The 27,871-nt window shown below is 38.7% G+C and overlaps 1 protein-coding gene across 1 annotated transcript; it reads right to left on the bottom strand.

Moving 5' to 3' along the window:
• Positions 1 to 10: 10 nt before the first annotated feature.
• On the bottom strand, positions 11 to 26,811 carry tbc1d9 (TBC1 domain family, member 9 (with GRAM domain)). Its single transcript, XM_057331259.1, has 21 exons — positions 26,066 to 26,811; positions 20,738 to 20,848; positions 18,445 to 18,563; positions 18,051 to 18,279; positions 16,247 to 16,508; positions 15,962 to 16,169; positions 15,582 to 15,788; positions 14,919 to 15,089; positions 14,316 to 14,466; positions 13,691 to 13,905; positions 13,413 to 13,530; positions 13,040 to 13,325; positions 7,021 to 7,150; positions 6,812 to 6,910; positions 6,439 to 6,507; positions 6,063 to 6,303; positions 4,989 to 5,054; positions 4,571 to 4,657; positions 3,989 to 4,057; positions 3,803 to 3,903; positions 11 to 3,349 (listed from the first exon to the last, which is right to left on the bottom strand). The coding sequence occupies exons 1-21, from the start codon at positions 26,184 to 26,186 to the stop codon at positions 2,618 to 2,620; spliced, it is 3,792 nt and encodes a 1,263-aa protein (XP_057187242.1). The 5' UTR covers positions 26,187 to 26,811; the 3' UTR covers positions 11 to 2,617.
• Between the last annotated feature and the right edge of the window lie 1,060 nt (positions 26,812 to 27,871).

Consider the following 27,871-nt stretch of genomic DNA (forward strand, 5'->3'; position numbering starts at 1 on the left):
GGTTGCACAAATTTAATTTATTGTTTAAATTAAGTAAATTGGACAAGTATAGCAATATTAATATTTTCAGTGCAGCGACCTAAAACTTTTAAAGCATTGCAGCAAAATGGACTATATTACATGATTCAGCTTATGAGGATGTGTTGAGCATGCACTATTAAAGTAGACTTTACTTTCATTTCTTAATTCATGAACAGCAAATGAACAGGGACATGTCTGTGTCGCTAATCTGTGGCATAATACTTGGATCGAGTACAAAGGATACAAGGCTTAAGATAACAGATCCTTGATAAACAGAACATATAACAGCTAACTTCTAAATCATCACTGATGAGAAAGTGCTTTGGCACATACTGTACCAAACATGTGTGCATTTATTTAAATGAGATTCATAATCAAGACAAAAAGTGTTGATTTGCTTGGCCATTTTTGGCAAGAGGATTGTGGTTGGAAGTCAGGAGATGATGTACTCGCTGAGACAGCATGGTGTCATCATCAGTGAACTCCCACAATGCCAAGCGCTGGGCTGATAAGAGCATCTGATTGGACGTTCGCGCTTACACCCCCATACGTCAATTAGGGTCAGGAGGATTGGGCATGGCATTATTTAATTTACTGTAGGACACATTCATTGTCAACTCTGTTAAGGACAAACAGCAGTGTTGTAATGCATTTATGCCTCACAATGCAAATAATAGAGGTTCGGTTCTTTACTGGCCCCTAGTGGTCAGTCGAGTTAACAACAGCGCAATTCAGCATGACCAAGCAAAAAATCCTCTCCACAGGGGTCTTTGTAAACCAAATTCTGGATTTAAATACATAAGATTTTTTCTGGAATGGGGTATAAATTGGGTACCAGTTACTTTAAGGTAACAATGCACAGATCCCATATTTGTTTGTATAAGATCTCATTATTATCTAATAGAAAATTAAGGTTGCAGGCAAAGTAGCAAAATATACAACGTCTGTGAATGTACTAACTTACTGTAACATAGAAAAGCTATTATTTTGAACTAATATAAAAAATATCAGAAATACAAACCAAAAGGTACCATTCTTCTTAAATGAATTTAAAACTAAAGATGTGCGTTTAATTTTTATAAATTATGAGCTTCATTTTGTACCCCATTCATATAAAAAAGCAGCAAATGGTTGTAATAGTTTTTAAAAACAGTGAATTCCTTTATACTTTTAATTTCCGGAGGTGATTCAAATCATTTACAGGTCGGTTTTAAGCATTCACAGTAAAACATTAACTTAAAAAGAGGCACAAAGTAAAAAAAACGGTTTATATAAACAACAACAAAAAGTTTACAAGAAGGTGGACTCACTTGCCACATGCCTCTGACGGTGAATACACACTAAATTAAAAACTGTACACAGTCGCTGTCTGGAGTATATACTATATACTATAAATAGTGAATGCATTAAAGTCTGATATTTCACCACTGGACCACATTGTCTCTCAGCTGATTAATATCTAGTATTTAAGTGTTATTAGTATGCACACATCTTCACCGTTTATGTTAAATAAAATCCAAAGTGCATGTGCCGAAAACTGTAAGAGGAAATTTGTTGTGTTGATTTAGGATGCTATGTGATGTTGTTCCAAGCAGCAAAGGTCATTTTTAAGAATCAGGATGCGTTCTCATTTCCACAAGGTGGTGATCAGTGTACACTTCAATGCCCATTGAGACACATTTCCCGGGGATTGAAAGACCCTTGACTCTCCCTGTGAAGCTAACATTACTCAAAGACTACTTAATAGATTCTTGTAGGACTTCAGCATGTTTTGCCTGATCAGAACTAGTCAGCTACTCTAGACACGATTACTATGATAGACAGCCTAACTGTATTAGATACTTTAGTTAGCGTTTCTGTATATAAAGTACACCAAGTGCGTTGTAGTATACAATAGGTCAAACGGATCCTCTAAGACTTTGTACGGGTGAAAAGGCATATAGCTCCGTTTGTCATCTCTTCAGAAAAAAGTCAGAACTGTCTGTTTCATTACAAGCTTATATAAACACGACTTTGATGTTTCACACTGATTAATGTGGAGATCCGTTGGAGAAAACAGATGTTATAAATTCGACTCAAAATGTGTATTTTTGGGTGAACTATCCCTTTAAATAAACTAGCTATCATCATTTACATACCTCCATGTCATTCCAAACCTTTATGATTTTCATCTGTGAAACATTAAAGATGATATTTAACAAAATCCAGACTGTTCTCATATTCCTAGCAGTTCTTTATAGATAATGGAAGTGGATAGGGACTGGAGCTGGGGAGCCCCCAAAATAACAATAGAGCACCATAAAAGCAACCCATATGACGTTTGCGATACATTCCCAGTCTTACGAAGACACGCAATTTTTTTGTGTGAGTAAAGACTGAAGTTATTTTCTAAAAATCTTCCATTCCACTGTAGTGCTGTAGTCCCCATCCACTTTCCTTGTTTGGAAACAAGCTAAATTCCTATTTTACAGAGGTTTGAAATGATATGAAAGTCAACAAATGCAGACAGAATTTTTATTTCTGGCTAAACTATTCCTTCAAATCTGAACGTATGGCTGATGAGTCAAGATACAGGAGTGGAGAAGGTTAGGTTAAGTCAGCCAGATAGCGAGATCTCATAGTCACTGACGGACGAGTGCGGTTCTCCAACCTTCCGCACGTTCTTAGCGTTAGTTATTCGCGCAGCGATGTCCACCGGTTTCTCAAAGTACTGCACCAGGGCTTGTTCGGTCAAAACAGAAGCCAGGAACTGCTCGAACGTAATGGTCCAGTCATTATCGATACTGGTGCTGTGAGGCAGACCACCTTTCCCACGATGCCCTGCTCTGCCCTGGGGCCCACCGTTCCGTATGAGCACTGTGTCCTCGGCGATGTCCTCGCACTGAAGCTTGTCGTCCAGCTCGTGGGACCCGGCGCTCAGAACGGAGTAAGAGGAAACGGACGTGTCATCTTTGGTCTCATCGTCCGAGATGAGCATGGCGGAGGATGTTGCAGTGTCTTTGGGGGAGGAATCTTCCAGCTTGATGTCCTCCATCAAGAGGGGTCCCGTGACACAGGAGTTGATCTCGGCGTCGCCTGTGCCACTTGGCGGGACGCAGGGCTTGCGCCGCTCTCTCTGTTGTTTGCTTCCGCAAACTGGGACCTGATCGTCATCTTCGTCGTCGGCTTCCTCGCCATCCTTGCTAGCCGGAGAGCAGAAGAGTTTGCCAACCTCGCCCATTTCCAGCAGCAGGCTGGTCACCGTGGCGGTGGCGTGGTACAGCTCCTGCTCATTGGGGTCTTCGCTGAACATGTTATATAGAGTCTTACACAACTCGATGAACTGACTCTGATCAAAGGAGGAGAAAGAATCAGACCATCACATGACAGAAAGCATAAAGAATCCTAGTGTCATATTGTAGATTAATCAGTAAAAGAGAAGGACATTCATTGCAAACTATGCTGGCTAATAGGATTAAAAACTTTTGTTTTTAACAGTTTGACAATATTTTAATAGTTTACTTAAAGGTCCAGTGTATGAAATTTAGCGGCATCTAATGGCGAGGTTGTGAATTACAATCAATGGCTCACTTCAGCCCTCCCCCTCCATTTCGAAGCAATACTGTGGCTGATGTTTTCACATTTTCCTTTCTTTGCCGAATTAGAGTGTAACTTTTTTTTTTAAATAATCAATATATCACCCAGCCATTTTCCAAAACTTTTTTACTCTCCACACTATCATAGAAATGTCTGAACGTCTTAATAGAAGGTAGTCATAATTTTAGTGTGACTCCAGGTGTACCTGGTTGAGTTTGGGTAGATCCTTCATGTTCTCTAATTTAGATTTGGTCTCCTGGTTCCACAAGCGCAGGTAGGTACGGTAATCTGGAGTGTGTTTCTTAACTATATTAAAAAAGAGGCCCAGTTATATACTGCAAAAGTAAGCACAACTTTTTATAATATAAACTTTTAATAAATGATAACAAACCTTTTTCGGTTTTAAAGGTGACCCTGACAAAACCATCATCCTTCTCAGTTCTGTTCTTGGGATCAAGGCCTGTGAATGAGAGGTCAAGGATTTAGAATTCAAGTATTTTAAAGAGAATAAACAAACAATATGCAGATTAATATCACTCAAATGAATCAAAACTCTAACTAGTGAACTCTCAATTATGAAATAGTGAGGATGAAATTTTATGCACATTGCATTATTTACCCGTTTTAAAAATAAGTTGGGTCATTTCAACTAAACTCAAGAAACACACCACATTAAATAGCTATAGTGAAACGATATCTTTAACCTCTCAACATGCACAGGGCCTATGAGAAAGGCGTTTTTTAGCAATGTCTGCATTTTTTATTAGCTTCGTTAAAAACTATGCATCATTCGAAACGTTAAACACTCAACGTTCACGTTCTGAACTTATTTTTGCAATAAATACAATGCTCTAAAATGGGGCGCTGATATAAAATGCATAATTTACTATATTTGCCGTGCTAGAATAAAACGCAGTAGAAGCTGATATAGAACTGTGCAATGAAGCACAGTGCATGAATCCTGAATTAGTACCACTAGAGGTCTCTGGAGTGATGTCTTCAAAGAAATACTGCATTGCTTCACAGGCCGAGTCAGGCTCCTCCTGTTCATGATTCAGCTCTGAGGAGTAAACCATATACATTCAGCATCTTCTAGCAGGACTACTCAACACATGGACTTTCACAAAAACACAACTAAACACAGCTCGATTGTCATGCAGAATGCAGTATAACAACCTCATTGTGAGACATTGATGAAATAAATATTGTTTTACTTCATATTTAGTTTTACTTCTCTGTTTTGAGAGACAACGTAGATAAAAAGCAAAAGCAGATGTTGTTACTGCTTTCTTACTACACTCAATAGTGCAGTATTATCAGTAAAGGAATCCATTTAAACTACATTTAATACATGAATGAACTCCCATGTCAGAACGTTATATCTCACCCACCTGGAAACACATGCAACTTGTACAGACATTTGAGTTTCTCTGTCAGGTCACAATGACACAGTACACCTGCAAAACAATACATTGCTTTGTTAATGCCAACAAGTTAATGCAAATTAATGCAACAATGCAAGTTAAATGCATAACAAACACCTCAATAAATGTTCTGGTTTAAAACAGAGTTTTATTCATATTTTAAATGAGCTTTTATTCTTAAGATTTTGTGTTTTTATTTTAATTTAGCGTTTTAAGTCCGTGTTCACACTTGACTTCTTTTTTGAAGCTGCTAGCATCTGTTTAACCTAATAATCCTATGGAGTAAACAGTGTTTAAAAAAAATTCCTGAGCGCTTTTTTAAACACCAGCGCCAGCGTCTTTTCCTGCAGCTCATAGCCTCTTTTGAGGTTGAAAAACTCCGTACGTCAAGCACCGTTTTCACAGCTAACGAATGACAGAGACCTGTCATTTCCACAACAACATGCGAGGAATGTGATTGGTCGAGAAGGCTCAAGCTCGAAAAAATAAAATGGCGGCCAAAACACCCGTTGGAGCATAGTTTTTTATAAATGTAAGTTTAATTTTCACTTTCAATAACTTCGGATTGCATTTCTAGCGAGAAATTTGTATTGTAGTTTTTAAATATGTGATTGGTTATTGCAAAGACGCTCTCAGTTTATAATTCAGATAGACTTCCGTTACGCTGCCTATGAAGCCTGTCTCTCTAAGCTGCTTCGTGCACAAATGCTATCTTTGAAAATTGCCGGCTGCTATTTGTAACCACAATGCTAAAACTTAAAAAAAGTGCCACTGTCAACTTTTTCTTGTCAAAAAAGAAGTCCAGTGTGAACACGGCCTAATTTTTCATTTATTTAAAGTTTTTCCAATCATTTAAATAAGTTTATTTATTAAGTTAAGAAGTTTTAATTTTAGCCAACTAAAAGAACCTTGGTTTAAACATTAACTCTTAATTAACTCTTGATTTTTTTTTAATCTAAGAGGCCAATTTTTGGGCTGCTGTGCCTTTAAGAAACATTTCTTTTGTGCATTTGAAAACCTGATGCTCTGGTGCACACTCACTCAAGCCGCTGATGAACTCGCGGAAGTTTATGAGCCCGTCTGCGTTATTATCCAGCAGACGGAAGAAGCGCAGGGCCAGATCATCCGCGTGTGTGCCGCAGGCCCAGGGGAAGAGCAGCACGAAGAGGCCCTTGAACTGATCGATGTCAATACGGTACTGCTCCAGGTAGGGCAGGCTCGGGTCGTGATGGCTCATGGGGTTACTGGTGCTGCCCCAGTAACAGCTGGTCAGATGCTCAGTCTGATGGAAAAACATACATGGATCGGATGTGCCAATGGATGAGATGTATGTTCATAATTGAGCTCATTAGTCCAAATGAATGCTCATAACATGCAGAAGGTCTGAAAAAGAGATCCACTCTGAGCTGTGACTCACTTTAAACAGTGTGTAGAGCTCCTCCAGCTCATCAATGCTGAAGGCCGTCTCTGTCACTATGGTCCTCACCTGGAAAAAGGACAACAGGACAAAAATGAATGAGAGAGCAACTTTATTTACGGTTTGCAAGCATATGTGAGAATCATGCAGCCTTTGTTCATGACAATGAATATTAAGAACCAATTTTCAAATAGCAGTTAAATTATTTATTCATAGAAATTATACTATTTTTCCATGACTGTAAATACATCATATTAATACATTATAAATACATCACATGCATTTCCAGTCGTTTTACAATGGCATAACACATACGTTTTACAAAATCTATATGTGATTGACAGTACAACGTGTGTGTAGTGATATTCATTACCACATTGCGTTTGGTGTTATCTTCAATACCCTGGATGACTCGGAGCCTTTGTTTGAAACGCATCTGCTCGATGACGTCCGCACGTATGGAGCCAAACTTCTGCACGTGACAGAATTAACACAAAAAGTTTAAAATATCACATCTCATGAATGCAAGTGCAAACATAGCATATTGTAGATAAAGTTAACAAAAAGATTCAGATGATAAACCTCATAAGAACTGCGGACGAGTTTGAAGATGTCCACTTCGGGATGCGGCTCACCGTTATCGGTCAGGAGTGAGTGCAGGTGGGGAATTGGAGGAAGCGTGCTGTCTTTATTGGTCACGCTGTCTAGATACCTACAACACAAGGACACAAGCATGTGTGCTTCATTTTGTTTTTATAGAATGAACTTATACTCAAAATCCCTTAAAGGTATGCTGTGAAAGTGACCTGCTGTATGTAGTGTACTACATAGTATGCATGTAAAAAAGTGAGTGTACAGTACTATGTAGAATACTACAGGTACTACAAACAGCCAATCTGCAGTATATTACATATGGTGTACTTGAATGCAATAGACTGCAAATACTTTGCTCAAAACAATAGACTACATACAACCACTCTGCACTTGCAGTATACACAAACTATACTCCAAATGCAATATATATTGTATTAAAATAGCAAACTGCAAAACACCATGCAGTAATGTTACATAAATTGTACACATTGCAATTTACTACATACACCCACTCTGTAGTATACTGTACAGTATACTCTACTCAAAAGCAATGTACTACATACAACCACTCCACACTGTACTGCGTACACTATACTTAAAATGCAATATACAACATACACACACTTAGCAGTATATAGTCTACTGTACTCATAATGCAGTATACTTCACATACATTACTCAAAGACACAATATATTACACTGTACTTGATATTCTACATACATCAACTCAGAAGTATACAGTATACTGTGCTCAAATTAAAACAAACTACACCGTATTAAAATTACTACATAACTTACTATGTATTAAACAGTACACTGTGCTATGTAATATTTAGGCCTAGTACATAATATTGCATTAAAATGTAATGTACAACATAAACCACTCTGCAGTATACTACATATACTGAACTCGGAAAGAAATATACTACAAATATTGCCCTCAAAATGCAATATACTAGGTAGACTCAGTATAAAGTATACTGTACTTACATGCAAAATACTGCATAAACCACTTTGCAGTATACAACATATAGTGTACTCAAAAGGCCATATACAGTGCTGTGAAAAAAGTATTTGCCCCCTTCCTGATTTTTTGTTTTTTTTGCGTATTTGCCATGCTTAAATGATCCAGATCATCAAACTAATTTTAATATTACACAAAGAAAACCAGAGTAAATACAAAATGCAGTTTTTAAATGATGGTTTTATTTATTAAGGGAGATCACAAACCGATGACCGGACATTCTCTATTAGAATTTTCTGGTAGAGCGCAGAATTCATGGTTCCATCAATTATGGCCAGTCGTCCAGGTCCTTAAGCTGCAAAGCAGCACCCACACCATCACACTACCTCCACCATGTTTGACTGTTGGTATTAGGGCTGCAGCTATCGATTATTTTAGTAATAGAGTATTCTACTGATTTTTCCATCGATGAATCGGGTATTCAGATAATAAATACTTTTTCTTTATTAAAGAGCAATACTAAATATACAAGAGAAAATAAGACAGGTCTCTTAAAATGAACAACTAATTTGTGTCCTTTTTAGAAAAAATTTACATATTTATTGCTGAAATTGCATACATTAATATTTGTGAAAACTAAACCCATTTAGTACATTCCATTGCCATATTACATTCAAAATGCAATATAGGCCTAATACAAATGTATAAATAAGAAACATTAATAAAAATAGAAAGAATAATTTCAAACTAACTTCAGCTTATGCATGGTGCATCTAAATTAGTTTTACTGTAGTTTGTTTTTTTTACTATTAAATAGTAATATATTTGTCCACATAAAAATTCCGAGTTAACTGGACTTTTATTTTGGCAGGTCGTCAGAAGACGCTTATTTTTTAGTGTGTTAGCTTCACTCAGTAAAATGTTCTGAAATAAACTCTCAAGAGCAACTCTGGAGATGAAGTTCATGTGTTCATGTCCTCATAAAGCCCAGGCACAGACAAATTCATGAGCATCACGCGTGTAGCACGTTAAACTGTGCAGTTCATTCACGCAGACATGCAGAACAGACAGATGACATGTGTAAATAACAGGATTCGGCGTCCACAAGTCCGCATCTAGTTTGATGGACTCAATGCAGCCGGAAAACAAGTTTCACTCGCAAAATAGACTAAAACTAAGTAAAATAGCTGTTCACCATTTTAAGCTATCACTTATTTATCAGCATGAGAAATACGTGTGAGCGTGTGAATAGACTAAGAGCCCTGTAACATGAATAGAGTTTAGCGGGCTGTGCGTCAGTAATAACGGTCCGTAGGGAAACGCAGTGCTCCGTGTGTACTGTAGTTAAATGGATTAAACAAGGCTTCGAGGCAACAAAAATTGCCTCGATGATTTTTTGTATTCGAATTACTCGAGGAATCGTTTCAGCCCTAGTTGGTATGGTGTTCTTTTTATGAAATGCTGTGTTAGTTTTACGCCAGATGTAACGGAACACACACCTTCCAAAAAGTTCAACCTTTGTCTCATCAGTTCACAGAATATTTGCCCAAAAGTTTTGGGGATCGTCAAGATGTTTTTTAGCAAATGTGAGACGAGCCTTTGTGTTCTTTTTGGCCAGCAGTGGTTTTTGCCTTGGAACTCTCCCATGGATGCCATTTTTGCACAGTCTCTTTCTTATTGTAGAATCATGAACACTGACCTTAACTGAAGCAAGAGAGGCCTGCAGTTCTTTAGATGTTGTTCTGGGATCTTTTATGACCGCCTGGATGAGTCGTCGTTGTGCTCTTGGAGTAATTTTGGTAGGCCGGCCACTCCTGAGACGGTTTACCACCGTTCCATGCTTTCTCCATTTGTGGATAATGGCTCTAACTGTGGTTCGCTGGAGTCCCAAAGCCTTAGAAATGGCTTTGTAACCCTTTCTAGACTGATACATTTCAATTGCTTTGTTTCTCATCTGTTCTTGAATTCCTTTAGATCGCGGCACTATGTGTTGCTGTTTGAGATCTTTTAGACCAGGGGTGCCCAGACTTTTTTGCGTGATGATCTACTTTTAAAATGGTAAACCTGATAAGATCTACCAACTAAAAAACACATTATAACACATTCAACACATTTATTTATTTTTTAATTACACTTCCAATGTGTATTCTCTACATGGAATTCAACAATGCAAAACAATGTTAAGTGCTGATATCATTAATTTTAACACTAAACTCAAAACATCTACAGCACAACAGATTACAATAGCCAGGCCATGTGTACCTTATTCTGATGACTTGCACTGAATTGAATCAGACAGTTTTGCATAATTTGGGCAGTAGCTGCTGGTAGCTAGTCTCAAACAGGCCTCCAAATTGTCATTAGTCATGGTGGACCGGTGTTTTGACTTAATAATCTTCATGTGAGAAAAGGCTGACTCACATAGATAAGTTGAGCCAAACAGTGCGGTCAGTGAGGTGGCACATTTTCTGATATTTGGATACTTCTCTTCTGCAAGAAGGTCCCAAAACTGTCCACTGGCCCTTGCCTTCACCTCAATGTCAGTCTGCAGTGCTAAAATCTCATTTTCCAATGCGGATGGGTTCATCTGAAACAGCTTTCCCATGTCTGTGGCCAGGGACTCAACCTCATGCTCATCTCTAAATGGAAAGCACATGAATGTAGCAACTGGCTCAAGTAAAGCAAAGTCTTGAAAACGTTTGTCAAAGTCTGATCTGACCTTTTCAATTTGCTCAATGTAGCGCTCACTGTCAAGTTGTGCTGGCTCCTTTCCTTGCTTGTGAAGTTCAGATGCAATGTTTTGGAAGTTGCCTAATTCGTGGCGCTGCAGCTTAGATGTGAGTAACTGTAGTTTTCTTTTGAAAGCATTAACTGAGCTGATCATGTTGACCACCATCTTCTCTTTACCTTGCAGCTCTAAATTTAGCTCATTCAGCATATTAGTCAGGTCAGTCAAAAACGCCAAATCTAAAAGCCACTGCTCGTTCTCAAGTTGTTTGAATTCTGTATTATGTGTAGACAGGAGAAACTCCTTTATCTCAGGCAGCAGCCCTCGAAATCTTTCCAAGAATTTGCCCCTGCTTAACCACCTGACATCTGTATGCAGCAGGAGATCTGTGTGGTTGCAGTCCGCTTCCTCCAAAAAAGTGCGGAAGAGCCGTCTCTGAAGTGAACGTGCACGAATTGAACAGACTATTTTCATGCATACATCCATGATTTCTTTCATGTTCAGCATTTTCGCACATAGAGATTGTTGGTGTATTATGCAATGGTAATTAAGGAAGTCCGGAAAAGCATCATCCTCCTTGCACTTGGCAATAAAACCGTTAGAACGGCCGACCATCGCAGGTGCTCCGTCAGTGGTGATTGACACTAATTTAGACATCGGAAGCTGTGTTTTGTCGACAAAGTCCTTAAATGCCCGAAAAATGTCTTCGCCCCGAGTGTGTTCTTTCATATGCAGAAGTGTCAGCAGTTCCTCTCTCGCTGTCATGTCTTTAAACACCATCCGTATGAAAACGCACAATTGCGCAGTATCACTAATGTCCGTGCTCTCATCTAATTGCAATGAAAAACATTCACAATCAGTTATGTCCTTTCTCAGTTGCTGTGTCAAGTCATCGGCCATTAATTCACAACGACGCGTAACTGTAGATCTTGATAGCTGAACAGCTTTGATGGCGGACACAATCTCAGATTTGTTTTTAAAATCCCGAAACAATGAGTCTGCTGCCTCGACAAAAGCGTCTTTTATCATTTCTCCTTCTTGGAATGATTTTTTATGTTTGACGATGGTGTGACTCACCCGGAATGATGCCTCCGTGGCTGCTTTTGCTTTTTGGCCTGGACGAGTAAAGAGTGACTGCTGACCAGATAATTGAGATTTCAGTTCTTTTACCTTTGCTCTTCTAAGCTCGCTTTTTGCAGGAAAATCGTTGTCATAATTTTTATGAAGTGTCCGAAAATGTCTCTCCACGTTTCCTTTCTTTGGAATAGCAATACTTGTCTGGCAGATCAGACAAATGCATTTAGAAAAAGACATAGTGAAGAAAAAATCTTCCTCCCACTCCGAATGGAAATGGTATGTTTTTGACTTTTTGGTTGGTACCGCACTCATTTTAAAAATTGGTTTGAATTTTAGATTGTTTTGCGAACAAGCATGTAGGCTACTGCTAGCTGCGCGATTTCGCGCTCAGTGCTCAGAAGCTCTTGGAAGGCGCGAGCAGCCTGCGTAAGTGGTTTTTTTATTTATTTTGTCAAAATGTATTGGTCAAGTGCAAGTCAGACAGAAATTAAAAGAGGTAACGATATGAAATGTTTTACTAAAATTTAACAAAAGAATATTAGGCAGGTTAATTTATTGCGATCTACCAGCATTGCCTGTGCGATCGACTGGTCGATCGCGATCGACCTATTGGGCACCCCTGTTTTAGACTATCTTCAGTTTGACAGACAGGTTCTACTTAAGTGATTTCTTGATTCAAAGGGTCTGGCAGTCATTAGGCTTGAGTGTGGCTAGTGCAATTTAACTCAATTATTCAATTCATCACAGTTAATTCATGATTTACCAAGGGGGCAATTACTTTTTCACAGGGTCAGAAATGTTTGGATTGTTTTTTCCCTTAATAAATAAAACCATCATTTAAAAACTGCATTTTGTATTCACTCTGGTTTTCTTTGAATAATATTAAAATTTGTTTGATGATCTGAATCATTTAAGCATGACGAATATGAAAAAACAAAAAATCCAGAAGGGGACAAATACTTTTTCACAGCACTGTACTACATGGGTAGCTGACAAATACTGTTCTATGGTGTGACATAGCAAAATTGTTAATAATATATTCTTTCAAATTATTTTTTTTTAAGTACTATTAATATTTATATCTATAATATAAAATAGCGTCTAAACTTTTGCTGTCACATCATAGGACACATTTCACATCAGTTTATTTGTCAACTACCAATATACCAGTATACAATACACTACATACAGCACATTGTACTCAAAATGCAATATGGCCAGTGGTTCTCATACAGTACCTGCCCAGAATGGTCATGGCTTCTCCATCATCTTTGCAGGCCAGCAGCTGATGGATGTTAGCATCCAGCACTGAGAGCGCGAGCTGGAAGATGACCTTGATGCCCTCGTAGAAGAAGCAGTCCACCACCACCACGGCACTTTCGAACGGCATGACCGACAGGAAGAGCGTGAGGAACCACGACAACGAGATAGTGGAGATGACGGCCAGCGCCTGCATGCAGTCGTACAGCTGAGGGACGTACACGTGAGCCAGCTCCTCGAACACACCCTGATCCACCAGAGCACCTGAGGAACAAACACAACATCTCTGCTCGACCTGTGGCTTCTACCCAAATGGAGAATAATTTGGAGAATAACTACCCGGGAGCTCACCTACAACTCTGGTGTTGTAGTAATCTGGTAGCATTCTTTCACATAGGGCAACCAGGAGCCAGAAGGCCTCTTCCTCTTTAGCGTACAGCAGGAGTACAGAGGTCACAATGTTCATAGCCTGTGGAAAAAATAAACTCGGTTCACTCAAAAATCTCTTATCCTTTTGGGTTCCCTGGATGAAACTCTGTAGAGGATAACATTATTTACATTTTTAGGTGATGTGTCCCTTTAAGACTACATAAGCGTGTACATGTGTAGCCGTAAGCGTGCGCTCATACCTGACAGTAACCAATTTTGGGGTTGCGAAAGGCGTATGCCGTGAGGACTCGACGCAAGGCGGCGATGCCCATCTCATTCTGAAAGGCCGGATGCTCGGGAAGAGACCGATGCAAATCTCTCTCGATCTCCTCCGTGGCCAGATTATATTTCCCCATCGACTTTTCCACCAGATCCTCGTAATAACCAGGATGAGTAGCCATCTCATTAATTGCCCCTACGAACATCAAATTTGACACGTTGAACCAACCAATCAGATCGCATTCATCGCTTTGAAACAAAATGGAGGATTCTGTTATTTTTTTCCACCTCTGCTCATGTAGACAACTGTAAATGAAAAACAACATTCAACATGCACTACCACAAAAGTAGCTGATGCACTCATGTGTTTCAGTTGGTTTAGTGTGTTTGTGGCCTGTCAAGGTTTCGATACGGTTTATTTTGCAGAACAACATGCTGCTCACACATCTAATAAACAGGAAGCTGCTGTAAAAGACAAACAGGTATGTGCACGTAACCACAAGTGAGCCACACAAGAAAAGTAGGCCAACAGGTGTGTGTGTGTGCGAAGGAGTTTGTTTAATCCACAGCTTATTTAAATGGTCATCTGTCGGGTTGTCAACTCACCAGAAAACAGGAGCCAGAGGTCTCCTCTCATGTTCTCCGGGATGCCCTGCAGCACCAGCTCTTTGGTCTTCTCCGTTCGGTACATACACAATCCCTGACCGTACTCGGCAAAGTGATTCTTCCAAGCCTGCTCCTTCAGAAACTCTTTAGCCTGAATGCATTTAAGAGGGAGGATGACATCATCAGAAGTGTTCAGGAGAGCATGTGAGAGAGGATTCAGTGTTTGTCAAATATATGCCGGAAAGAATCTAATAAGCATCTTACTAACTCAAATACTGTCCGATACACATGTTTCAGCATGACATTGAATTTGTCTTTCTTATATGCTCATACTCATACAGCATAGAGAAAATTCAAAGCAGTTGACAGGAAACAGATTTTTTGTCTGAATTTACAAACTGCACACTTTGTTCACTGGAGTTTCACTTAATGTTTTGTGTTTGTTTAACTGCAGCAAACCTCACCGACTATAAAATGCACTCGCTGCAACCTTTATGCTCCCAATAAAAACCTGAGATCACATATTGTAAGTATGTGCAGCCCAATACCAGAAATTATCAAAATGACTAAATGTGATGTGATGGCATATTTCTGTGTGCATACTAGTTTGGGATTGAACTCCTCTGGCGATCGCCGGCGGTACATGGTCATCAGTGCCTGTGTAGCTGTGGGAACGGTGTTGTCATTGAGATTAAACCTCTCGCTTTCTCCCTCAGAGCTGAGAGCACTGCGCTGCGGACTACAGGACAAGACACTGCCCTGCTGAGAGTACAACTACAAACAGAGCAGAATATTGTATAGCATAGTCTAGTATAGTATAGCACCTTATAGTATACATAGCATACCGTAGTATTGTGGGTAAAGTACGGCATAGCATGCCATACAGTGCAATATAGTAAAGTACAATATAGTATAGCATAATATTGTATGTATAGCAGAGCATGGCATAGAACAGTACAATACAGCACAGTAGGCCTATAGCATGCTGCAGCATATCATATCATGGTGTACTATAGAGTACGGCACAGTATTATATATTGTGCAGCATAGAGTAACAGTATAGCACAGTATGGTCATCATAATGTACAGCAAAGTACAGTATAGTAGGTTGTGGTAAAGTATAATTTTGTATCAACAAATCAAACAACACAATACTCCATATCAAGTACAGTATAGGTAAGCACAGTACTCAATGTATATTTTCAGTAGAAGTATACAGAATATCCTCATAAACACCAATATGACAAACAAACAACATCTGCCCACCTCGTCGTCTGAGCTGCTGAAGCTGCCTGTGATTTCTCTCTCAAAGTAGATTTTGGAAGTGGTCTGTTGCAGGAAGTCCGAGATCCTCTGCACCAGGAAGTCCCGATCTTTGAGGTTGGCAAAGAGGAAAGTCATCTTGTTTTTGGTGCTGATTGACAAGGGGCTTGGCAGGACGTTGGAGCTATCAGCTTTCTCAACGATGGTCACCTATTGAAGACAGATACGGTAGGCAGGATGGTTTATAACAGGGAGGCGTTCAGGATTGCTCACTAGGGATGCTACGGTCAACAGCTGTTTAGATAGTCAGTGTCATCATATGTGCTCAAACACAATATTGGGACTGATTGAGTCTGGCAGAGAACGTCTCAGCTGTGACTGACCTCTCTGAGTGGGATAATCAGACTGCAAGCGGTCTCCTCTTTACTAGTGAAGCAGATATAATTGGTGGAGACGAACATCTGTCCGAGGATGTGCATCTTGTTGAAGGGAGTCCACAGGGTACAGTCGGTGTGACCGTCCAGCTTCTCATCTTTGGGAAGGCGGAAAAGCGCCCGGTATCGTTCGCTTTTAGCCCTGGCATCCAAATCCCTGAACACATTATATCTTTCAATTAGTTTCAGCTCCTTACGTTAACTACGAAGATGATGAGCTGTACCGGTACAGACCTTTTGAGGGCTGACACCTTCTTGGGTGACTTCTTCTTCAATTTGGGCAGAGAGCGGTCCTGCTCGAAGCCCTTGTTATCCAGCAGCTGGCGCATGGCTATGTTGGCCAGCTGCTCCATGAGTTTGAAGGTCTCGTTGATGTTCAGGAACACAGAGAAGACGTGCTCGCTACTGCGCGTGCTGACTCGCACCATGTCGGGCAGCAGAAGGGTGGCGTTCTTCTCCAGCTGCGTGATGTCGGCCCAGCGGATCACCAGCTTAACTGAAAACATTTTTTTTCAAACAGATTCATATTGACATGGTTTGTGTTCAGATTCAGAGTGTAAACAAAAACAGAAGGTTAAATGGTGTTTTTAAATATCTCATTCAATTTCTCCATAGTGAAATAGGTTTTTGGCACAACATATAAACTTTGAGGTTGTTAGCTATTGTAGAAGACAAAGAGGTTTATTCATTTAAAGGTCCAGTCAGTAATATCTAGCTGCAAGGTTGCGAATTGCAACCTACCGCTCCCTCCACCCCTCCCGTTCGAATTACTACGCCTGCTGACAGAACATGGCGAATTATATGCAAGGAGACCCGCGGTCGTAGATAGAAATAGCTCATTCTAAGGTAATAAAAACATAACGCTTCATTGTGTAAGCTCTTTATACACCTCTGAAGGCATAGCTGTGTATATTATATTGCATTTCTATCAATAGATCATCCCAAAAATGACACACTGGACCTTTAAAAGAACTGAATTCCCAGTAAAGCACTATACTATTCATTATGCTTTAGAGAGATGAACGGAGAAGTCGCTGTTACCATGGAAGCAGAATTTGCAGCCAAACAGCACAGCAGCGAGTTTCAATAGAAAAATGTTCGAGAAATGTTGTACATTTTTTATGTTTAACGTATACCTATATACAGCCAAATTTTGGGCCACTGAAATTTCCACATAGCACAAACAAATGACAGACAAAATGTCAAAATGATTGCTTGATTAAAATGATTCTTGACTTGAATATTTATGGAATATCAAGTTCCTTTAACAGAAAGTGACAGTTCTAAAATGTAAATCTAAAATGTAAATCTAAATCCTAAAATCGAATAATCACGGCCAGAATTGAAGCCTGTGTTTACAAATATGTCTGTGCATGGTGCATAATTATTTTGTATTTATAAACATATACATGTACATATACAAGCATATATTTAGGAAATACTTGCACACATATATATATATATATATATATATATAAACATTTATTAATTTTTATATTTATATTTTTATTAAATATACACATGCACGTGTTATTATGGATGTGATTCATCGTTAAACAGCCATACCATGTTTTGAAAAAAAAAAGTTAATAAATTCATGGCACATCTTGTCAAATAAGTATTAATTTCAGCTATTTTAGTTTCCATTACCGTGTATACTAGTATCGTGTATACTGTAGATGGGTAGTTGACGAATAAATCGTACATGTGTTTTATATGGTGTGACATATCAAAATTTAGAAAGCAAACTGTTAATATTACATTGTTTTATGTTATTAATAATTATATTTATCATATAAAATAGCATAAAAGAGATTTATCTTCAATGTTAGTCACACCATAGGACAAATTATTGGACTAAGTATTGGTCAACTACCCAGATCGGCCTCGGCAACAACAGCCAGTAAAAACTCAAGAGATATGATTTATCACATGATTCTGGTTATGATGAGGCATCAACCCACTTCAACACCTGTTACAGTACATACAGGAGTACTCATCATACACATCTCATCAGGGCTGAGAGCTCCGCCCTTACCCTCTTTTCCCAGTAGGTAGGAGTAGAAGCAGAGGTGGTTGATACTGAGGTACAGCCATCCCTGACGGGGCACTTTTCCCTTCCAGTAGCTGCAGGAGTAGTAGTTCACCAGCTTCTCCTCTTCGGGCATGCAGAAGAGCTTACGAAACTTTGCCATGGCCTCTTTGAACTTATCGGTGTCGTCATCTTCTTTGATGTCGTGGCTTTTGTTGTATTCAGCTATGATGCCCTGAACAGATATAGAGAGATTATGTCCCTGTTCTCCAAAACTGCTGCCATAAGATATCCCAGAATGCACTTCAATTGACAATATTTTATTTTGTATTGTCCACATTAACAGAAAATGATCAAAACTTCCATTTTGTGCTTATTTGTCAGGACTAGGGTGCCTAACCTGAATTTTGCCCTTTACAAAAGTGGTGATATCATTTTCATTCTCAAATATAGAGAGCGTCTGCAGGAGGTTCTGCTCCAGCCACTCCCAGTTCTCAGTGATCTCCTTACGAGAGCTCCCTAGAAGACACAAAAACATCAAGGCAGAGAGACGTTTTGAGTTTGTAAAATAACACCAATATATACCACACATATTAGGTATCATCAATTTCAGTTGAAGTCAACATCCAAACTACTTCATTTGCTTGCAGAATTTTGCAGCAGATGGTTCAGAATACATAATTTAATTAACTCAACTCTCATTAGACAATAAATCAAATAAAGTATTGGCAAGCTAAATGATTAAATACACCCTATCTGCCACAGGATTAAAGTACGCGTAGTATAAATAGACTCTGCATTTAGCTAATGAGTGAAACACACGATCATTTTCATGGGGTCGTATGACACAGCTAAAACTAATATTATCGTTCGTTTTAGATGTTATGCAATGTGTATACACGATTTAAGTTTCAAAAACAGGCGTTTCAGGCAGGTCTGGGTGAGCATTCGCTTTTAGATAAAATGCATCTGTTGTTCCCACACTTTCATTTTTGCAATTTTACGTGTCTAATACATGCATGGGCAACTTATAACACACCGAAAACACAGAAAAACACGTAGGCCTATTCGCGCCATATAAACCCTTTAACATGATTTAATGATGATATTTGTAACTTCCCTCTATATCACCATCTATGTTTGAAACATAAAATAGCAGGTTATTTATCTTTACATGAGTTGAAGTCAATTGACTGACATGTCCCACAAAATCATACCAGATAGCTCAACTTTTTAGCCAATATTATAACCTAATGAGACAGTTTAAAGCATTATTTTTTGTATATTAAATAAAAATATCAACAAGACACAAATACCAATTCTGGTGTTTGTTATTGAACCAGTTTTTATTGAATCTAGTTTTTATATGCCTGCATTTCAGATTACAAAGTACAAACACAAGATTGTTGCTAAAGGTTTTTAGAGAACATGCACACACGTCTCTTTTACTCTTTACTCTTTTTACTTGTCTCAAAGAGATTTACCAAATGGCTTGCAAGGAACAGCTTGTGAAACCTGAACCGAACGGCGTTCCCTTTAAACGAGATTAGCTAAGAAACAGAGCACTCTCTGCTCCTCTGGGAGACAAGAGCTCTTTTTCATCTTTCCTTCGCTCACGGCTCAGACAGCATATTCTAGGCGATTCCTACTGCTCATATTTGTGCCTATGCAAATTGTGTATTGTGCAACCACGACAAGGTTCCGCATCCCATAATGCAATGCATGTCCTTGACATATTAGTTGCTCCTGGATTAGCAAGTGTTTACATTTTTGGTAAACAAATTTAAAGGAGAAACGTGTAGATTTTAGCGGCATCTAGCGGCGATGTTGCGAACTGCAACCCATGGCTCACTCCACCCCTCCCCCTTGCTTTTGAAGGACTAAGGTGGCTGATAAAGGACAAATGTCTTTTCGCTTCTTTGCCGAAGGAGATAACGTATTTACGAAACTCGCTCTGTAGAGCAGTTTGTCCGTTTAGGGCTATTGTAGAAACATCACGCCGAATTCCATGTAAGTGGACCAGCAGGGTGTGTAGATAGAAATAGCTCATTCTAAGGTAATAAAAACATAACACTTCATTGTGTAAGGCGTTTATACACCTCTGAAGACAGTTATGTATATTAAATTGCATTTCTGTCATCATGCAACATGGATAGTTTTCACTTTAAATTCCCATTGGCTGAGCCACGTTAGAAGGCATTATAAAATAACTCAAAAACATACACCCGTGACAGCGCATCGATTGATCCATTGCTCAGCAACCATAGACTACACTACAAACTCCACTTGATCTCTCACTATATAACCTGTCACGCAGTAGCCTACTGCATTCCTCTACCTGCATAAACTCTAATAGTGCTCTTAACTGCACATAGATCAGCATCGGCAGGTTTACCGTGTGTAAACATTCCAACCAAACATCACGTTTTGTTGAAGCATCGATTTCTAAATCAGCCCTAGCGCTGCTATCAACGTCGATGTTGTCTGAACTGAACTTTAAAAGCCAAGAGTGTAAGCGAACTCAAGCAACATTTGAAAGACAAGTGGACATTGATTTCTGTCTTCCCATTCCACTTTAGAAGCACTAGGCCATGAGGTAATGCTCTGGCAATGAGAGGCCACCTGGGAGAAGGCGGAACGTGAGGGAATATACAGAATGGGAGGCAGCGGGGGGTACGGAGGCAGTATGTTACCGTGGGCAATGGTCCAGTAAACCAGGGAATCGGGGGTCTGGTAAAGGATCCTGTATGGAGCCACACGTGCACTGGAGTCCAACACGACGTCAAGCGTTCCAACCAGCAGACCTGTGGGAAAACAGAATATTAGGCTACGGATTATGACGCTATGATACTGGAAATATGAGAGCAGTAGCTTAAAATAGCACAACTTTAGGGCTCCCACATCTACTGGTCAATTATCTCCATCACCGTTTCCATTATTTCTCATTTTTTTTGTTGTTAGTACGATAAGGCTTTGGAAATGTAATTAATACATTTCTAGATGCCAACATTTTAAACTAGAAACAAATGTAAATTCACTTTTAAAGATTGCAATAATTTATGACGTTTCTGAGCCTGGTTATCAAAAGTCCCCTATATTCCTAGATTTTCCAAGCTTTCGCACCTGCTGAATTTTGGATTTTTGGAATCTCAGCCTTCTTCAAAAAGTTCCGCACATAACCTGGTCCTTGCTGGTTTCTTTATCAAGTATATTTGGCTAATAGTATATTACTTTAAGTTATAAATAAAAAAGCAGTACTAGAAACCTTTGTCCATGTTTAGATAGATTCTACAGAAAGACCTTCAGAATCAACATAGAAAATGTGAAAAGGCCACTTTGACCAAATTCAACAAATGACCAAACACAAGACACATGGAACAATGTTACTGAACCATTGCAATGTGAATACATCTATGAATGTTCATTGTCAAACTTCCTTAGTACTGGCTTCCTGGTTTTATATATTATGTACGTAAATCGGTGTATACGGTGCAAACAAAAATGATAATTATCATTATTTTAATCTTCTTGCCAACCATAGTAGTCAATGGAACTTATGGTTGCCCAATTTAAAATGAGCAAACACATGTCTAGATATTTATCAAACACTATCAAGGACAAAAAAATATAAAGAATAGCCAGGTCCATCAACCTGGTTTTATGCGCATTTTGAAGTTTCGCATCAGAAACTAGTGAAAACGGTTAAATAAAAACATGTTCATTTGCAAAAAAGGTTTTTACACTCCCTTGATGCGGTTTATGGTTAATGTGAATAATGGGAGATGGAAACGCGTTTTGCCAAATAAATTCCTCCTAAAAGCCATGTATCTGCACTGTGAGATTGCGTAACCTGACTAACCAAAGTACTGATCTTGTTGCACAGCATCTGAAATGTTGCTATGGTCATTCTTAAATGCCTGAGCAAAGTCGTCAAAGTATTTCTTTAATTGCCTCCCAGAACTGTCACTACTGCGCTTCCCAAACAGCAGTAGGCTATTATTTATATGCAAAAATTATTATATTCAGTGGCTTGTCTTACTGATATTTAGTGCCAGTTTATTAGGAAGTGACGGTTGACTAGTTGGATGGAAACGGTGCTTATTCGCAAATGTTTTATGCTATATTCCAATTTTGAGCAAAAGATAAATTCTCAACTTTGGATGGAAACCTGGTTAATGCTGAGAAATACAGATCGTTATAGATTTGGTGGTGCAGATTATGTAAAGCTGTTGGATCCCCAACAACAAACCTGAGGAACATTTGCATTGCCTCCGGGTGAAACTATGGCTTCACAAGTATCTGAGAATCTAAGTATCTGACACGCCAAATTAGGCCATCTGCGAAACCTCCCGATCAACAAGTTTCCCCCTTCTGGCATCACACTTTATCTTCACATCTGCACCACTGAGTCTCTTCCTGTTCTGAGATCTACAAAATCTACAACAAGGTATCATGTTCATCATTGGTGGGATGCAACCTAGCCTACGTCCAAATGCCGAGTCACGATAAACTGGAACATGTACCAGAAACAGTCCCCTTTCATTTCACATCCTATAAGGTGTTGTGTGTATGAGTGGTGAAAAACAGGGATCCTCTAAACAAGCCTATCTTCCTCTTTCTGCACAGGCACAACATATGTGCGATGACACCCCCTCCGGAACATGTGACTTTCTGTTCCTGCTTGGATACGCTCGGATGAGCAATGGTTTCCTTGGTTGCAGAAACAAGAGAGCAGGGATTTCAGAATACAGTAAATCTCACATGATCTATTCAGTTACAGGCTCTACCGCTCACCACTATGAGCCCCAAGTAAACTGGAATTGTATTATGGGATACAGTATTCCACACAGAATGCTCTTTGCACATTTTGCCAAATGTAGCGGGTCATCCAGGCATTTACGCATATACTTACATTGACGTTATCCAGCAATCGCATATCTATTAATACTGGTGTTACTGCTTCCTCTCAGTACAGATGAACACAACTGATTCACTCCTGCAAATCTGATGTCTTCCTAAGCAGCCGAGGAGTTGTGGGAGGAACATTTGTTTGTCTTTTCTAATTCTAAATATAGAAAGTAGCTGCTCTCAATCGCATTCATCGGAAGATCATCTCTGCTCACACAAAAACAGCCACTTTGCAACACATGGGCAAAATCAATATCTTTTTTAAACAACAACAACCTGATACGGCACTGTACTGAAGAGCATAAATAGCCTTTTTTCCATGATAAACAATGTTTGGCTTCCTGAAACCATGCTGAGCACAGCATCTACACCTCATGGACTAAATATATTGCTATACTGACTGTCATTTTAAAAAAGGAGTAAAATATAATTTTTCAGAGAAAAAAAACAATAGCCCCGAAAACAATGATAGAATTCTTAGATATATTTTATTTAAATATCAATATTGTCTCGTTTTTCCTAAACTACCTATGAGTTGGAAAAAAAAACTTGACGAAACTATAACATGATGATAGTATAGCGCTGATTATTTGCTCTTGTAAGAATTTCATGAAAAAGAGATGTCGCATAACTCCACACTATGGAGAAAATACATCAACAAAATAACTGGAGGTGTTTTTCTTGACCAAAGTTTGGATCTTAAATCCATCTAGTAGAAACAGCAGATATAAAATACATTTCAGGAATAAAAAATTATCCAAAACGAATGATCCCGAAACCTATAAAAACACATCATCAAGTGGACTTAAAGTTCATCAATCGAAGAACATTTGCAAGAAACTTTGGTTCTCTTGTCATAGACTAACATACATAACATATTCTATACTTCTCAGGAGTTTTTGGCCAACTGCGATCTACCCAAGATTCCTCTGAGCAAGTCTGCTGGGCCGTGCCAGGATGACCAGCTCTCACTAGAAACTGGCGCACAACTCGCACGTTTATGTAACAATGATGACATCATCTTTTCTCAGTTTTGTGTCTGTGTACGCTTTGTGTCTGTCTTCCATCGCTGACAGACACAAAGAGGTTGACACACAAATAAATACTGGCAAAGTTGCGACTCTTAGCTATATCTTTATCGTAAAGATCTCATTTCAAAAACCTGTTCCTTTCAAAGTTTAGCATGAAACAGCAGATACTAGTCAATAAGAGATAAAGAAGTTGAAAGCAAACGTCACGCATACCTGACCACCTATAAATTCAGGTCTGGTAAGCAGGTGAGGTGCTTGTCAATAAAACATTCACAATACCAAACAAGCTTCCATTTATTGTCCAGCAGGAGGGTTTTTTAATAAGCTAAACCAAACAGAGATTGTTTGGTTTCTAATGACGGTCATTTTTATTAGGTCATTAGAGCCACTTTGGCAGGCACATTAGACTGAATAACTGTAAAATCTATCTAACAAGCAATGAGGAAACTGAATCCAGCTTTGCCTTCTTACTGGAATTAAAGCATATATTCGATTTATTGAGAGCAAGAAGACTGCCAAATTACAAAACAATGCTGAAAATTTACGGAGAGCGTTTGAAGACAGTAAAGATATTTTCGATAATATGGTATTTTTACTACACGGTTTTCATGGCAAAAAGACGACAGGGGTCCTACGATTTTCCAATCTATATATAATCGTATTAAATTAATCTAAACAGGTGCAAAACTACCACCTACTATGTTGGAGTGTCAAGCAGATTCTGGAACGGAATTATCTACAATATCGACACAATATCAATAATCATAGCAATCAATATCGGGTTATTGACAATACCGGTATGTCATGACATCAGTGACATATTTTGCTATAACCGTAACATAACACTAGATCGAATGGCTACCTCAACTGGACAATGTTATTGGAAAGTAATCTAAAAATTACAAATTAACCGGCCAAATATAGTTTTACCATTTCCATTTACACATTTGGCAGACGTTTATAGCCACAGCGACTTACATTTGATCAGTGTTGGGTAAGTTACTCTGAAAAAGTAATTAATTACTAGTTACTAATTACATATTCAATAGTGTAATTAGATTACTGTACAAATTACTCTCTACAAAAAGTATTTAATTACTTATTACTAATTACTTTCTATATCCTACATCCGTGATTAGAATTGATTCAAGGATAGACATGAAACGGCTCTTTTAATTCATTAAAAAATAAATAAATAACTACATACATTATTTGTATTAACTGACCAATGTATTACAAATGTGAGAAGGAGACATTAAAGCATACATTTGAAAGTTAGACTTATAATTTTGATGTAATTTCCACTATTGAATATATTACACAGTATTAAGTTCAATTACATCATAATAAGTAACTGTAATTAAATTACAGAAAAAATAAAAGTAATCCCTTACTTTACTTTTCAAGGGGAAAGTAATTAAATTACAGTAACTAATTACTGAGTAACTAGTTACACCCAACACTGCATTTGATGTACACAACATGTTTATATTAACTTTATCAGTATGTGTATTTCCTGAGAATTGAACCTGCAACCTCTGCCCTGCAAACGCAATGTTCAACCAGTTGAAATACAGGAACCTATTTTAATAAACCTGTAAAATGGTCGGTTTAAAAATAATTCTAAAATCTTGTGTGGCTTAACATGCATTGGTTTTGAGCAAACATATGGAGCCCATAGCAGCTGAAGTGCATGCTATCTAAAAAGGACAACAAAATTACTGAACATTTTGAAATATAGTACATATTTCAATTTATATTTGCTGTGAAAACACTACCCACATTAGAAAATAAATGAAAACAGAGGCACTTAGTAATGCATTTCATCTTTTCATATAATTTTCTAAAATCGTCTTCTCCACACTCAGGTAACGTAAAGCGCACAGGTGCGTTACGCGGAAAAATTAATTTACGCAGCGTGACCAATAAAACGTCATCTGAAGTCCATCTGACTTGCTTGAAAGTTTAAACACACCTCTAGGGTTTCACGCACGTGTGCATGAACAACACCAGTGCAGAAACAGTCAGTCATCTAAATAACATTATTGTGTAGGCACTTTATTCAATAATCGATGGCATTACCCGCGAGTCCGCCTCCTCCGTCGCCATGGCCCTTTCGCTTCTGCAGGATGAAATAAGGATTCGCTCTCTCCGTCATCCATAAAGCGCTGGCCAACAACACCTCTTCAGGGTTGACCCACATCTTCACCACGATATCCTCACGAGGGCATCAAAAATAGAAAAAATACGAGGGGTCCAGTATGGAGTCGCTGCCCTTAAGCTTATCGAAGTGTAAAATCGCGCACCCTTTAAACGGGAATCCACGCGCTTCGACAACCGGTGACAAAGCACAATTACAGGTTATCAGTTGCGTATAATATCCACATATTTAAAACAAACGCGCACGCTAATATCTCTCCTATATATGATCTTCCCGCAGCGCTATTCAGAGCCGCGCGCACACCACCTCACATTAAACAAACAGCATCATTCCCACCTTACAGAAACGACAATGACATTACGCCTGACGACGACTGATATAACTCTTGAAATGCAGAACTGGTATATTCCAATGTTTCATCCTGAGGATGTGTATATTTTCGGCGTTTCAATCTCGGTCTTTGTTATTCGACTCTAGATCAAATGCAACCCCCGGACATTGCGTCTCCAGCGTCTCCTTTCACTTCAACGCAAAAGAAAAAGGATAGAATTTGTAACCGCACGCACCGCTGATGTTTAGTAAATGAAGCGACACGACAATTACTTCCTAACACGCAAAACAAACAATGCATGACATTTCTGTTCTGTTTCAATGATGCTTGACTCTCTAGCGCCACTGCAGTACGCGGCAGCGCTCTGTCAGCGTGCGTCACGGGCAGGCCGTCGTGACGTCACAATGGTGGGCGGACAACTTTGACCCTAAACAGAAAAATGATTGACATTTTTAGTTTTGAGTTTTAATGAACAGAGATTAAAACAAACATTATTATATCAATACTCAAGTAAATAGAATTGTTGTATAAGTAAATGGTTGAATTGAATGAGATGGGTATATCATAATAATCCCCATTTTCAGCTTTCTCTTTTGTTTGAAAAGATGAAGTATCATGAAAATGTCTATTTTCTGCAACTGGCTTCACTACTTGTGTCAACAACAAAAAAAACATGGCCTTTATAAATAGGTCGAGTAAATATCAAAATAGACACCAGTGTGCAGGTGGTGTTTCCCCATGAAGTGGGTTTAAATGATGGCATCTGAAATATGTTATTTATTTTTCCACGTGGCTAACCGCTTTGTGATTTTAGGTTTAGCACCCCCCAGCCCGTGACGTGACAGGTGGGAGCGGAGCGAAGCGCAACAACCACATAAACTACCACATGAAAAGTTTTACAGAAGAAAAACAGCATCTAGAGCTGTTTGCACGGCGGTTTCTCAGCCGCTGATGGGTGAAAGTCAGCTGGAGATGGAACTCTTTATTCACTCAAACCACAGGAAGAAAACAATAAGCTTGTGTTAGTGGGGGTGGTGAGAGGCTGGAAATGATTTTGAAAGTGGTAGGCTACATACAGTATGGGGACTTAAAATTGTGACTGTTAAAACCTTTATTTTTTGAAAATTCTTTGAGATAATTGACATTTAGTTATGAGCACTGTTTTTTTTTTTGCTTGACTGTGGATTCCTAAACCTAGTTTTTGATACTCATCATATAGCCTACATTCAATTTTATATTAAAGTTCTCCAAGAGAATTTACTGAAGTCAGTAGCCATTTAAAGTGTGCTACATGGAATCTAACTTATACAAAAAAATCTGACCGCTAAATGTCACATCTGACCAATGAGTATTCATTCAAATTATGTTGAGATTTCCTGTCAACTGGGATATTTTT

Source organism: Triplophysa rosa, linkage group LG4 (genome assembly GCF_024868665.1).
Source record: "Triplophysa rosa linkage group LG4, Trosa_1v2, whole genome shotgun sequence".
In the NCBI taxonomy this organism is placed as follows: Eukaryota; Metazoa; Chordata; class Actinopteri; order Cypriniformes; family Nemacheilidae; genus Triplophysa; species Triplophysa rosa.

Bases quoted from the DNA above. Each gene is read 5' to 3' on its own strand.
- tbc1d9 (XM_057331259.1), bottom strand. From the start codon at position 26,186: ATGTGGGTCAACCCTGAAGAGGTGTTGTTGGCCAGCGCTTTATGGATG. The intron at 16,170-16,246 runs GTCTGTACCGGT...TAATGTGTTCAG, and splicing joins AAGGTGTCAGCCCTCAAAAG to GGATTTGGATGCCAGGGCTA. The intron at 13,906-14,315 runs GTGAGTTGACAA...TGATGTTCGTAG, and splicing joins CCTCTGGCTCCTGTTTTCTG to GGGCAATTAATGAGATGGCT.